Here is a 13,440-nt window from a genome sequence, read left to right as displayed (position 1 = left end):
TATTCTGAAGATTTAAAATTTATGCATATGCATAAAAAAAATTGGCCAAAAATTTAGAAGTTGCCAAATATATTTATCAAGGAGATTTAGATGAACGCCCCCGTGACGGAGCCAGAATTTTTAATAAGGGGATTCAAAATCTGAGAAGTAAACACATGAACTAGTGGAAGGGGGTTCGACATCTATTATACATATCTAAAAAATAATTTTAACCATGTATAACTAGTAATATTTTTCACCGAAGTTCCCCTAAGCATATGCTACCTCCGCCTACGCCCCCAACTATATCAAATGAAGTAACTGAACGCCACTAGAAATATTCTTCCTAAGAAAAAGCAATAAAGTATACTACAATTTGGTATTCGTCATTCTTAGCACTAACGTAATCTATGAATGGAAAAAGAAAATAAATGTTTAAAGCTTGCTCGAAATTTTAAATTAAGAACGAAGAAATCACATACGAAATTCTACTGTTCAAGTGTGAGTTTGCTCCCTTCACTAATTAATCACTATATATAGTCGAAGCCAGCTAATTCTCTTCTCCTCGAAGACATCGACTTCATACCAACCACTAAAATTCTTCTTCTTAATTAGCAATACTCACCGCCCAAATATACTCACAAATTCCACCACTCTTCCTCACACTCTTTCACTCACTAACTTTCATTTTGTTCACATTTTTTGTAATTCATAAAAATGGGCTATGGCCGATTAGGTAAACCGGATCCCGGAGAAACCTCCGGCAGGGTGATAATTCCCAATCCTAATCCCCGGAGCTCTAAGATTAAAATCATGTTAATTTCAGCCACTGTACTTTTAATTGCTTCCGCAATTTCCGTTGCGGTTTTGATCGGAGTTCGGCATAAGGCCGGAAATAGAATTGATAAACCAAGTCAAGCAATGGCGCGTACCTGTAGTCGTACTCTGTATCCATCTCTCTGTCTCAATTCGCTGATTAATTATCCTGGAGCTAACTCTGCTTCTGACAGTGACCTCGTTCACATTTCCGTCAATTTAACTCTACAGCGATTTGGTAAAGGACTTTACAAAGCTTCTGATATCAACAACCTCCAAATGAACACTCAAATTAGATCGGCATACGACGATTGCCTTGAATTGTTGGAAGAATCAGTCGATCTTCTCTCACACTCGTTAAACTCTGTTTTCTCCGGCGACGGAGATTCGCCGACGGGATCTACACATGACGTGATGACGTGGCTCAGCGCAGCTCTCACGAATCACGACACGTGTACAGACGGATTCGCCAACGTCACCGGGAATGTGAAGGATCATATATCGGAGAACCTCAAGGACTTATCTGAATTGGTGAGTAATGCTCTCGCTATTTACGCCGCCGCGAATGGTGACGATGATTTCTCCGTGATTCCGATACAGAATCGCCGGCGTAGATTGATGGAATTTGAAACACATCATGATGAATTTCCAAAATGGATGTCTCGGAGGGATAGAAAATTGATGAATAAATCAGTGTCGGCAATTCAAGCAGATATAATTGTGGCTAAGGACGGTAGCGGAACGGTGAAGACGATAGCTGAGGCGATAAAAAAGGTGCCGGAAAAGAGTAATCACCGGACCATAATTTACGTGAAGGCGGGAAGGTAAAATGCAAATTATCTTTTTTGGGACAAGTAGTTGGAAAAGTGAAAAACTTTTTGATTCACTTTTTGGTAACGTATCTGATCCCCTTTTCAATCTTTTTTTAAAATTTTATTTTCACTTACGTGGCAGAGTAAACTTTTTCTTCATTTTTTTTGTCGTAGTCATTAAGCAATTTGACTTCATATTGTTTTTAATCATTTTATTATTATTAATTATATAATAAATAAATGACAGGTATGAAGAAAATAATTTGAAAGTAGGGAGGAAGAAAATGAACGTGATGTTCATAGGGGACGGGAAGGGGAAGACGGTGATTACGGGAGGAAAAAGTGTATCTCAGCACCTAACAACATTCCATACTGCCTCCTTTGGTAAAATTTTCACTCCTCCATGTTTCGTCTATTTTATTAGTCATATTTTTATGCACAGATTTTAATTTAGGGCAAATTACAGAAATCACATACTTTTAAGGTAAAATTATAATTTATTCCTTAAAAATTTATAATTACAGAAATCCCTCAAACGGATACAATAATATAAGCGTTGATACATTAATCTGATGCACGAGATACATTAATTGTTAAGTAAGATATATTACATTTTATACATGATACACTAATCTGATGCGCGAGATACAATAATACAAGTGCTGATACATTAATCTGATGCGCGAGATACACTAATCTGATGTGCGAAAATGAGGGATTTTGGAAATTTGTAAAACTTATAGGGAATAATGGTAATAAGTAAACTAAAAGGTGAAATTTCTGTAATTTTTCCTTTAATTTATATAGTTGATGGAGAGAATATTTGAATCAATCACTTTTAATACGCAAGGCAGGTAAAATGGACCCGATAGTACATCTTATATTTATGGCTTAATACATAGTCAACCTAACTTCTTAAATAGTCAGAATATTTCATCTAGATATATCAACTAAAATCTTGTTTCAATTGAACATTTCAAAAAATTATCTTAATAAAGAGTATTCTAATTTGGAAACGGTAGTTATGGGCTATAGTGGCGGCTATGCAGAGCATGTGGTAGAAAACGCCCGTGCATGTGATGTCAATGAATTTCTTATAACTACTAAATCCTAATCCTAATGAAGTCCTCTATTGCTTAGCCCTTTGCACTTCTTTCGTCCTTTTGATGTGGTCCACCTCACCCAAAAAGTATTGAGGATTTGCACCTCATGAGTTGAAATTTTACATGTTCCATCTAATTTATTGCATTCAAATTTTCAAAGCCTATCAAGGATAGCGATTATGACCTAACTAAATTTGGTGGCCACAATTTAAAGAGGGAATATTGCTATTGTAGTAGGAGCAAGTGGAGTCATGACTATTGTCCATGTCCTTTGATTCATCTCTTATGCTCACCTTTGTGTTTAACTTAGTTATTTTGTACACTTCTAACATCTCCCATAGAGATAGAATATATGTTTGGTGACGAACATGGGATCGAAAAAAAGGAAAGAGAGGGATGGAGTTTCTCTTGCTTTTGGTATAGTGGGCCCATGGTTAGAGGCTCGCACAACAGGATATTAGCTTAGTGATACAACACACCCTTGATAATTGTGTCGTTCTACTTGGGTTGTGAGGGCCCCTTGGGACTATCCTATACCGGAAAAAGACGTAGAAAATGGAACAAATACTTATTATACTGTGTTTCGGTTACCGCACTATTTTGTTGGTTCACTGTGTTAGTTGCTATGTTTTCTATATTGTTTTCTTCTTCTTTGTACTTGGATTTGCTGCACTTGAACTATGGGTCTTTCGGAAACAATCTCTCTACCTCCACTAGATAGTGGTAAAACCTGCGTACACATTACCCTCTCCAGACCCCACTTGTGTGATTTCAGTGGGTATGTTGTTGTAGTAATTTCTTAGAAATTTATTAATGAACATGCAGCTGCAACTGGAGCTGGTTTTATTGCAAGGGATATGACATTTGAGAACTATGCTGGACCAAACAATCATCAAGCAGTAGCCCTCCGTATCGGAGGTGATCACGCCGTGGTCTTCCGCTGCAATGTTATTGGATACCAAGACACCCTCTACGTGCATTCACAGCGTCAATTCTATCGCGAGTGTGATATCTATGGGACAGTAGATTTCATTTTTGGAAATGCAGCAGTGGTCCTCCAAAACTGTAACATCTATGCTCGAAAGCCGATGGCTAATCAAAAGAACACCATCACAGCCCAAAACAGGAAAGACCCTAACCAAAACACTGGCATTTCAATCCATGCTTGCCAAATCATGGCAACACCTGATCTCGCGGCATCCAAAGGAAGCTTCTCTACATATCTAGGCCGACCATGGAAGATGTATTCGCGAACAGTTTACATGTTATCTAACATGGGTGATCATATACACCCACATGGTTGGCTTGAGTGGAATGGTGATTTCGCGCTTAACACATTATATTATGGTGAATACATGAACTTTGGGCCAGGAGCAGCAGTAGGGCAACGCGTTACTTGGCCAGGGTATCGGGTGATTAAGTCTGTCGAGGAGGCCAGCAAGTTCACTGTATCAAAGTTTATTTATGGATCATCTTGGTTGCCTTCAACTGGGGTGTCTTTCTTGGCAGGGCTAAATACTTAAAAGGAAGGTATAAATATCAGATTTATGGTTTTTGCAGTTGGTATATAAATAAGTATGTACCATTATTATTTAATTCCAAAGTGCAATAATTTATAAGCCGTTAAGTTGCAATTTTGCTTTATTGGTGAACTGACTAAAGAGCAAGTCTGCAACATTCTAGAGATACCTCTTCATTAAATGATAAATGTTGTAATTTCCTTTTTGTTGTAATTAGAACATACTAGCAAAAAACTATTGGTTCAATTGAAAAAGTGTCAGTTTTACATTACATTCAATTGATTGAGTTTCAAATTGATGGCGACTTTTGTAGATGTGTATCCCCTTTAATAAATGCAAGGCTCCCATTCACGCCCCTCTCCTCTCAAGTATGGAATCGTCTTTGGTACTGAGATGTTTTACCCAAAGTGAAACTTTTCGATAGTCGGACCCCAAAGCAAGCACCGAAAAAGGGTGGAAAACCAGAACAATCATATGCACTTGGACTTGTGCAGAAGTTAGTAGCTAGCTAGAAGCTTAGTAAAAAGGTCTCCTATCAATGTGATGCTGACAGAAGAACAAAACCAACTTACGGTGCTAGTGCCTCTAGCTTTACTGAAATTTAAAGTAAACACGTAAGAATGTCAAGGGTCCCAAGGCATAGAATAAAGGTAGAGTTATGGAGATTGATTCGTTTGGTAACTTAGGCAACTAAGGATCAGAAATGGATGATTTGAAATCCGTTGAATTCAGACCAACAAAAACATTCTTATGTAATCCCACAAATGAAATCTGGAGAGATTAAGATATACGCATACCTTATCTCCACGTATGTGAATAAATTGGTCAAATGACAGATGTAGTCTCTGAAGTAAATAATACTAGTTGAAGCCCTTCTCTAGTTTTCTGCTCCTTAAATTAGCTTCAAAGCTGAAGTGGACCAGTCGTCTGGCACGGCAATTAGGAGAAGGAGAAGAATTGGTGCGTTACAATAACTTCCAACCCATGATGTCAAAATTTATTCATCATATCATGAGTGGTGGAGGGGCCTCCAAGTTCAATTCCCTATGTGGATAGTCATGAGGCCAACACAGCTATAACAGGTAGGATATATTTATCAAGTCATATTTCCACAATAACAAAAAACTAAATATTTCAAGTTAAGAGGCCCTACAAACACCACATTCACATCCCACCTTCCCCAGATTTAGTTTCAACCAGGTAACTATTAATATATGCACAAAATTTACATCTTCATACACATTTACTCAATCAGGTCACCAAGGCGTCGATCCATGACGACCGAAACAGACTGCAAGAATGCTGCCTCACTTGTTCCTGGGAGCACACTCTCTTCAGCTTCTTCAACAATCTGCTCAATGATGGACTCCTTCTTCAGTGTTTCCCTGCACATGATTCCTCCAATTGCAGAAGGGGTGAGACCTCTCTCTGCACCTTTCTTCAGAAGCATAGTAGAGATGCGAAGTACACGTGCACAAGCAAGGGCCATGGTCCAACCATGAAACTTCAGAAGCTCAATGTCTTTCTCGGCATCAAGAGAGTTTATGTATGCAATTGTCTCAGCAGAGTAAGGTTGTTGTGCTTGAGGCCAGTAGAGCCAATCAAAAGTACAATCTTCAAACTGTATTAGAAAAAGGGGAAATTAGAGGATGGGATGGGGTAAAAAATGAGTGGGGAACCATAACTGGAAAAGAAAAATCAGGGCATGGAGAAGTAGTCTTGATTAATGCAATCACATTCCACAAATTGGCAGATAACACATGAAGCATAGGATGAAAGGCTGAATCAACACCTAGTGTACCATGATCTAGAGTGAATGAGCAAAAAATGATGCATACCAGGGAATACTCTCTTAACCTATATCATACTCCTCATAAAACATATATTCTTCTAAAACTGATCATAGAAATATATACATCACCATAGAAGTCGCCTGAAATAGACCCAGTAAAGGGAATCAGAAGAGAAGTTAATTAATACCCATATCATCTTAGGATATGCCATCTAAGATTACTACGTGCTTCTATAGTTCTATTTGGTGAATATTGGATGCTGAGTTGAGACACTTACATTTTCAGGCAAGCAGTAGCCATGATCAATTGGTATAAGCACAAGCTGACCATCCTTATCATCTTTCTGAACCAAAATGTTTCCAGCATGCCTATCTGCATTAGCCAACCTTATGTCCAGCACCGAAATCCTGTGTACATCATCAACAGGAAAAGCACGAGGACCAAAATCCTCACAACTTCCACAGTTCTTCCTGAACATCTGCAGCGACCCAATCTTAAGACTCTTGGATGAATATTCACAGCCTTCAGCATGATTGAAACCAGTATGGAAACACTTGACCATAACTGTGGGAGGAACCCCAGCAAATCCCTTCTCGTCACAACAAGTTGAGCGAGGTCCCGACTTGGGATGATCCAAAATATATGCAGCAACCTCCCTAAATGCCCCCTCTCCTACACGTGTGCCCTTCTTCAACCCCTCACCATCTACAGACAATGGAAGCCCCCGGGGATTATTCACAGCCATAGGCTCCTCATCTGTTGGTTTAAAAACAGAGACATAATTCTGAGCACATGAATCTAGCATGAAATAAGCACCCCCTGATCCCTCAGAAGACCTAATTGGTTGGTGACCCCTTGCTATCCCATCAAAAGTGCTACCAATAAGCTGCTTAACCACTGGCGATGGTGTGATCTTAGGATTGACAATCAATGGTTCCAAAATAAAACTTCTTGGCACAGTATTGAGTCCAACAGCATGAAACCTCTCTTGGAGCTTCTCTACTGCATCAGACCCTTTCTCATTTGATGCTGATGCTACAACTGAAACTTCAAAATCTGTTTTCACGGCTTGAGCCTGTACTTTAGCTGATTTACGCACCAACAAGTGAATCACTGCATCGTTGCTTTTACAAATATCATTTATCAGCCTCTTATCTTCTAGTTCCACACCATCAAGTATTAGTTCCTGTTCCCTGAGATCACGAAAATCTCTCCCCTTCTTTGCAATCTGCTGTTTCACATAACCAACATTTCTCTTTCTATCGACATGGAACTCAAACTCCTGACCACACACTGTCCTAACAGTAATAGCTTGTAAATCAGACAGACGAAGAACCAAATGCAAAATGTTACCATCAGCAACCCCATAGTCCCCCACACGGGAATTGTTCCGAGCCAACTCCTTTCCATCAAAGACAAGCTTCTGCTTCTTCACAAAGAAACCTTTGAATGTCTGGATTTTAGATTTCACAGAAGCAATAGAATCGGACTCCTTAACACGCAAGGGAATTACAGACCCACCTACGGTCAAAAAAATCAAGATTGAATCATTGGACCGGGAACCGTATTGGCCTGCCAAACAGCTTGCTAAGTTCAAATGATCTTCATGAACTGGACTAAGCGCAACAGTAGCAATAGACATTGTTCCCTAAAGGTAAGGACTTCTTTCCCTACAAATCAAATTTACTCATTAGAGTTAGTATATGACAAATAATAATTGTGACGCATCATACCTGATTAACCCATCAACAATTAGAAAAGCCACAAATAACTATAATTTAAAATGCTAAGAGACCTTGGAAACTCACAAGTTGCAGCTAAAATCAACACTACAGTTGGAGATTGAAACAAATATGCTCTCAATGGCCAAGAATTGGGAATAACAAAAGGAGAAACGTGGAATTTAAGGCACTGCAGCAAAATCCCAAGTGTCAACAGCAAACCAGCACTAGAACTAAGGTCTAAGTCAAAACCAAGCCAGACCTCAGCTCACCAACTTTTAGCATTTTCACAAACATCACCATGATAACATCAACTATTTATTCAAGAGATGAGGACTACAAGAAAGAGTGTTTTGGAGTTTCAGCAAGAAAGACACGCTAAACACCTGCAAGACTGGACAATGTGATAGTAAGAACATAAATTTCTTACCAGAAAGAAAATGAATTAACTCTTTCATCCAACAATGTTCAGAATCTAGAAAAACTTTATATTTGCTGTTTTCTGATATGGATGCTGTATTCTATGGTTTTCAGTTTCCCAGTTATGAGCTGTGTTTATGAGAAACTCATTTGGATCAATGAGAAGGATTTCCTTTTCTTCTTCCTTTTTTAAAAATTTGTTACATAGGGTCTAGGGTTTCAGTTTTAGGCCTAGACTTGAAGGTTAAAATGGTGAAAGGAGGTCTAGTTGGTATGGTAGAATCATGAGTTTCTATCAGTTCATCTATCAGATTGCTGCAATTTCAACTTATTTATTGAGAAATGTCATTCTCTAACAAATCAACTGTTGGTATAGAGTTCAGTTTGTGTCAACAAAATCAGATCTAAAAGCTCTGCATTCCCATATCGGATGGATGTCGAGATACTGATTTTATTCGCCTATGGTTCTTTTCATGATCCCCTTGGCTACTATTTGGCTACCATTACTCATTGTTACTGGACATTTGCTACATTTCTTTTATATTCAGGAGAACTAGTTAATATGTTACCACAAATCAAATTTTACTCATCAGATTAAGCACATGATTAATTATCTCAAACAATCATGTTGATAATCAGTCAACAAAACCACAATAATACATCATTTTGAAAAACCAAAACTTTAGTATAAAAATTGTTCCTCAAATTAATAGCAGAAACTATAGATTTCAAACAAATACGCCATGAATAGCCAAGAATTAGGCACAGCAGAGCAGAGACATGGAACTACAGGTAAATTTTTAGGAAAACCCCAAGTGTAAGTAGTAAACCAGCAAAATAACTAAGGTTTAATTGAGACCGAATTCAGTCACCATCAACTCACAAACTCTTTTCCGGAAACCCCACCAAGATAACATCAACTACTCAATTATTATATCTGGTAGCAACAATCAATTCACTAGATATACCAATATAGACATCAACAAACGTTCTCAACAAAACCTATTAATTAAATCAACAACAATAATTCAATCTTATCAGTTCAAATATTCGAACATAGAGATGCTTGTATAAACAAATACTTTACATAAAACGATTATTACATGTAAGCTAGTAATTACGTATAACCATATAATCACACTACATAATAATGCATACTTACACTCAAAAGGAAAAACTCAATACCTTGGAAAAATTTTAATGATAATTCGTACGTACATCAAATTCAATACCTTGGAAAAAATTTTGAATGATAATTTTTGTGTCATTGTTAAATTAATATATGTCTTTATTAATTTTACAATTTAACAGTCAAAGTAATCATTACTTCAAAACATTAGAGAAAATAATAACCAATCATATTAAGCCTTTAAAAGAATTGAAATCTAGACTTAAAGTTGTCCAGGAATCTTCAAAAGGAAAAAAGAAGAAGCATTAAGTCACAATAATAAGTAGCATTGAATAATAACTGAAGATAAGCATAATCTCAATTTCCTCATAAATGACAAAATACAAAAGTGGGAAAAACAAACATTGATGTAAAATAGGTGCTTTCATGGGTTGGATTTGGGCACTTTCACGGGTAGAAATAGGCTATGCCCAAATCAGCCCATCAGAAAATTGTATCGTTGCCCAAACTGCAAGTCATTGGGCGGGTTAGATGGGCTTGGGCCATTTTTGCCACCCCTAGTTCCAGCAAAGAGGACCAAAAAGAAAAAGAGTTTTGGGGGTTTAAGCAAGAAACAAAGATACACTAACTATGGGAACATGAAAGCAAAAATTTTGAATTCTTATCAGAAAGAAAATAATTAACTCTTTAATCCACAAAATGTTAAGAATCTATAACAACTTTAGGCCTTATGGTTGTTCATTTATATATGTTATTTTCTGATAAGTAAGGGAACACATGTTCCGCTAAGTGGTGTCATCCGACACTGCTTTTCTGGACAGTTTAACTAAATTTGTATGATTGATTGAGTGAGAGAACAAATATCACAAGATATAAGAGAAAGTAACACCGCTTAACACATTCCAGCTCTTAGTTCACTGGTCCAGCATTGAGTTTTCTTAATGAATGGCGCGGATCGATTCCCCCAAAATTTACGAATTTGTCATTGTTTTTTTAGCATTTATATGTTTCTTTAAAAAGAGATCCTCAAAGGATTCGATACACCGACCTCCCCTTCAATAAACATCAAACAAACCAACAGACCAGCGGCTCTTTGAAACTAATGTTTTGTTATTATTTTCCTTTTGAAGTGATAGTGTATGGACAGGGTAACAACATACTCCCTCCATTCATTTTTACTAGTCTAGTTTGGACTTTGCATGCCCTTTAAAAAACAATGACTAATATGACCTTAATACCTTCATTGATGTAAAGTTTTAGGTCTCGAGAAATGATTTGGGAAATAAGTAACTAATGCTAAGGGTAAAACATGAAAAAAAAATCTTTTTCTCACTGCATGCTAAAAGTAACAAGTAAAAGTGAAAATGTATTTTTAGTACAGAGGACAAGTAAAGCAAATGAAGGGAGTAGACCGACCGTGAAACTTCTTGAAACATTTACTTCCGTCAATTAGTACCATAATGATTAACATTTATGTTAGTGTCTATTTTTGAGAACATTTTACGATAGTGTTTATTTAGACAAAATCTTACGTACGGGCTACGCCACTGCTGATAAGGATGTGTTTATTATGTGTTATTCATTTCCCCAGCTATGAGTTGTGCTTATTAGAAACTCACTTGGATCCATGATAAGGATTTCCTCTTTCTTCTTCTTTTTAATTTATGTAGGGTTTCAGTTTTAGGTTTAGACTTAGAAGTTCAAATGGTGAAAGTACAATCATGAAGTTCGTATCAGTCTGTCAATCACATTGCTGCCTTTTCAACTTTTACGTTGAAAAGCGTCATTCCCTAACCAAATCAACTGTTTGTATAGAGTTCACTTTGTAGTCAACAAAAGCAAGATCTCAGTTTCAATTCTCACATTTTATTGACTTATGCTTCTTACTATTTAGTTTCCATTACTCTTTATTACACTATACATTGGCTACATTTCTTCTATATTCAGGAAAAATAGTTACCAGATTGCCACAAATCAAATTTTGCTCACAGATCAAGCACATGACTAATTAGCCCAAACAATCATGTTGTTAATCAGTCAACAAAACCACAATTATATATAATTTTGTAAAACCATAATTCTACACTACTAAAATTAACAGCAGCAACTACAGATTTCAAACAAATATGCCCTGAATAGGGACATCGGAGTAAACCTGCACACGAACTTAGGTTCAATTGAGACCCGATTCAGTCACCTTCAGCTCACCAAACCTAACATTTTTTCTAGCAAAGAGCAAAAAGGGGATTTTGGGTTTTAAGCTACAAGCAAAGATACACTAACAATACCGAACAAAAAATAGCGAAAAATGTGAATTTCTTACCAGAAAGAGAAGAGAAATCAAAGCCAAACTTGAATCTTTTCGCATACAACAATATCCACTGTGAATTTTGCCCTCATCAGGTTTGCTTCAGCCTGCAAGAGTGATAATCCCTTTCTTCTTTTCACTTAGTAGAGAGGATTTTAGCTTAAACAAAGGAGTAGTGATAATTAGCAAACCTGCAATGCATATATAGAAATGGAACTTTTTACACTCTTTCACCGTAAGAAACGGCCTTTTTTTTTTTTTTTTACAATATTTGAATATTCTAGAACTTAATTAGTGTTTGTTTCTTTTTTCGTAATAGATAAACGTATTTAGTTTTTTTTTAATTTAATCTCAGCTAAATTTATGCTCTTTCGTTGTTGATGTATAAGTAAATATTTAAATAAGATATGTGTATGTATCCATATATATCTACTTGCTCAATTTTGTATACACTTAAATTAGAGAATATAAATACTAGCTGATTTAATGAGCATATTTGTGTATTGTTTGTCTTCTTTTTTTTTACCTTTTTATTGAGTTGCTTATATACTCATTAGTTAGAAATAGATACATTTCAAAAAGTTTAATTAGAAAGGTTATAATGCAAACAAAAACTAAGATTCTTTTACATTTATTAATATACCAAAAAATAGATGAATGCAAAATATCTATAATTTTTATACTAAATTATAACGAAATGATTATGTATATTACTACTTTAATGTGATATATATACACTTAATGTGGCTAATTACTTAACTAAAACTTACTACATGTCATTAAATTTTTTTTGAAAAGAAACAAAAAATATTTATGAACAAGGTAGTGACAAGGTCTGCGTACTATTTACCTTCCCCAGACCCCATCTAGTGGGATTTCACTGGGTTGTTGTTGTTGTTGTTGACAAGAGATTTGTATCTTCTTCTTTTTTTTTATCTCGGGGAATCATCGAAACTTATATTTTTTTTGTTTTATACTTTTATTTTAACTTGTTGTTTACGTCCATAAAATTTAACCTAAAGTGATTATTACTTTAAAATTTTAAAATTAAAGTACAATATTCTTCGACTAATACTCTTGTTACTAAAGAAGGATAATTTAAAATACTATCATTTGTATTTATTATTATTTTAATTGACATGAAAAAAAGTAAAAAAGATTTACCCTTTTAACTTAGGTAACAAGGACTGTTAAAAAAAGGAAGGTAAAAACAACAGAACTTGTCCACCAAGATACATCTGACATGGCAAATACGAATGATAGCCAATTGTATTTAGCCAAGTCAGCAAACTTTACATGTCTCTTCTATTAAGTAAGATTAGATTATAGTCAAGGATCTTAGTACACAGCCACATCTATGATCTAAAGTACTAGTATGTAATGCGGTTCGATTTATCGATTTTCAATTTATAAGTATGCTAAATTAATAATTAAATTAATAAGATATTTGTTATTAGTTTTGGTTGAATATTTTATGATTCTTAATGATTCGATTTTCAAGTTAACCGATAAAAAAATATTGTTAATTTTCCCCCTTTTATTTTCATCAATTAAAATACGTCATTACTAAAATAAACCTGCTTTCCTTCTGGTTAAATAGAAAACTTGAATACAATAATAACGGTAGGGTACGTATTTAAAATCTAAAGTTAATATTTATATAAATAGGAATAAAAATATAATTTTAATATTCTCTCAATTCATCATTACTTGTCCACTAAACTATATTGGGATATCCAATAATACTTATCTAGTTGATAAAACCAATGAATAATTTACCATGTTATATCTATTTACTCTTGCTATTAAATACTACTCATTTTTCAATGTTTAAAATGA

At 35.5% G+C, this 13,440-nt stretch overlaps 2 protein-coding genes across 3 annotated transcripts; one reads left to right on the top strand and one right to left on the bottom strand.

Moving 5' to 3' along the window:
• Window positions 1-562: 562 nt before the first annotated feature.
• LOC125860387 (probable pectinesterase/pectinesterase inhibitor 61) lies at window positions 563-4,501 on the top strand. The gene is made up of 3 exons (XM_049540331.1): window positions 563-1,619; window positions 1,855-1,991; window positions 3,536-4,501. The coding sequence occupies exons 1-3, from the start codon at window positions 697-699 to the stop codon at window positions 4,231-4,233; spliced, it is 1,758 nt and encodes a 585-aa protein (XP_049396288.1). The 5' UTR covers window positions 563-696; the 3' UTR covers window positions 4,234-4,501.
• Window positions 4,502-5,322: 821 nt separating this feature from the next.
• Window positions 5,323-11,779, bottom strand: LOC125860388 (phosphatidylinositol 4-kinase gamma 3). Of its 2 annotated transcripts, XM_049540333.1 has the most exons (4): window positions 11,617-11,779; window positions 11,449-11,506; window positions 6,301-7,693; window positions 5,323-5,851 (listed from the first exon to the last, which is right to left on the bottom strand). In XM_049540333.1, the coding sequence occupies exons 3-4, from the start codon at window positions 7,663-7,665 to the stop codon at window positions 5,474-5,476; spliced, it is 1,743 nt and encodes a 580-aa protein (XP_049396290.1). In that variant the 5' UTR covers window positions 7,666-7,693; window positions 11,449-11,506; window positions 11,617-11,779; the 3' UTR covers window positions 5,323-5,473. The 2 variants fall into 2 exon arrangements, with proteins under 2 accessions (XP_049396290.1, XP_049396289.1); XM_049540332.1 differs by lacking the exon at window positions 11,449-11,506.
• Between the last annotated feature and the right edge of the window lie 1,661 nt (window positions 11,780-13,440).

The sequence above is a fragment of the Solanum stenotomum genome, chromosome 3, assembly GCF_019186545.1.
Source record: "Solanum stenotomum isolate F172 chromosome 3, ASM1918654v1, whole genome shotgun sequence".
NCBI lineage: Eukaryota > Viridiplantae > Streptophyta > Magnoliopsida > Solanales > Solanaceae > Solanum > Solanum stenotomum.
The sequence above is the reverse complement of the archived record's forward strand: the minus strand, read 5'-3'. Positions and strand labels throughout refer to the sequence as shown.

Coding starts and splice junctions, on each gene's coding strand:
- LOC125860387 (XM_049540331.1), top strand. CDS start 697: ATGGGCTATGGCCGATTAGGTAAACCGGATCCCGGAGAAACCTCCGGC. Junction 1,620..1,854: donor ATTTACGTGAAGGCGGGAAG/GTAAAATGCAAA, acceptor AATAAATGACAG/GTATGAAGAAAATAATTTGA. Junction 1,992..3,535: donor ATTCCATACTGCCTCCTTTG/GTAAAATTTTCA, acceptor ATGAACATGCAG/CTGCAACTGGAGCTGGTTTT.
- LOC125860388 (XM_049540333.1), bottom strand. CDS start 7,665: ATGTCTATTGCTACTGTTGCGCTTAGTCCAGTTCATGAAGATCATTTG. Junction 5,852..6,300: donor GCTACTGCTTGCCTGAAAAT/GTAAGTGTCTCA, acceptor TTTCTAATACAG/TTTGAAGATTGTACTTTTGA.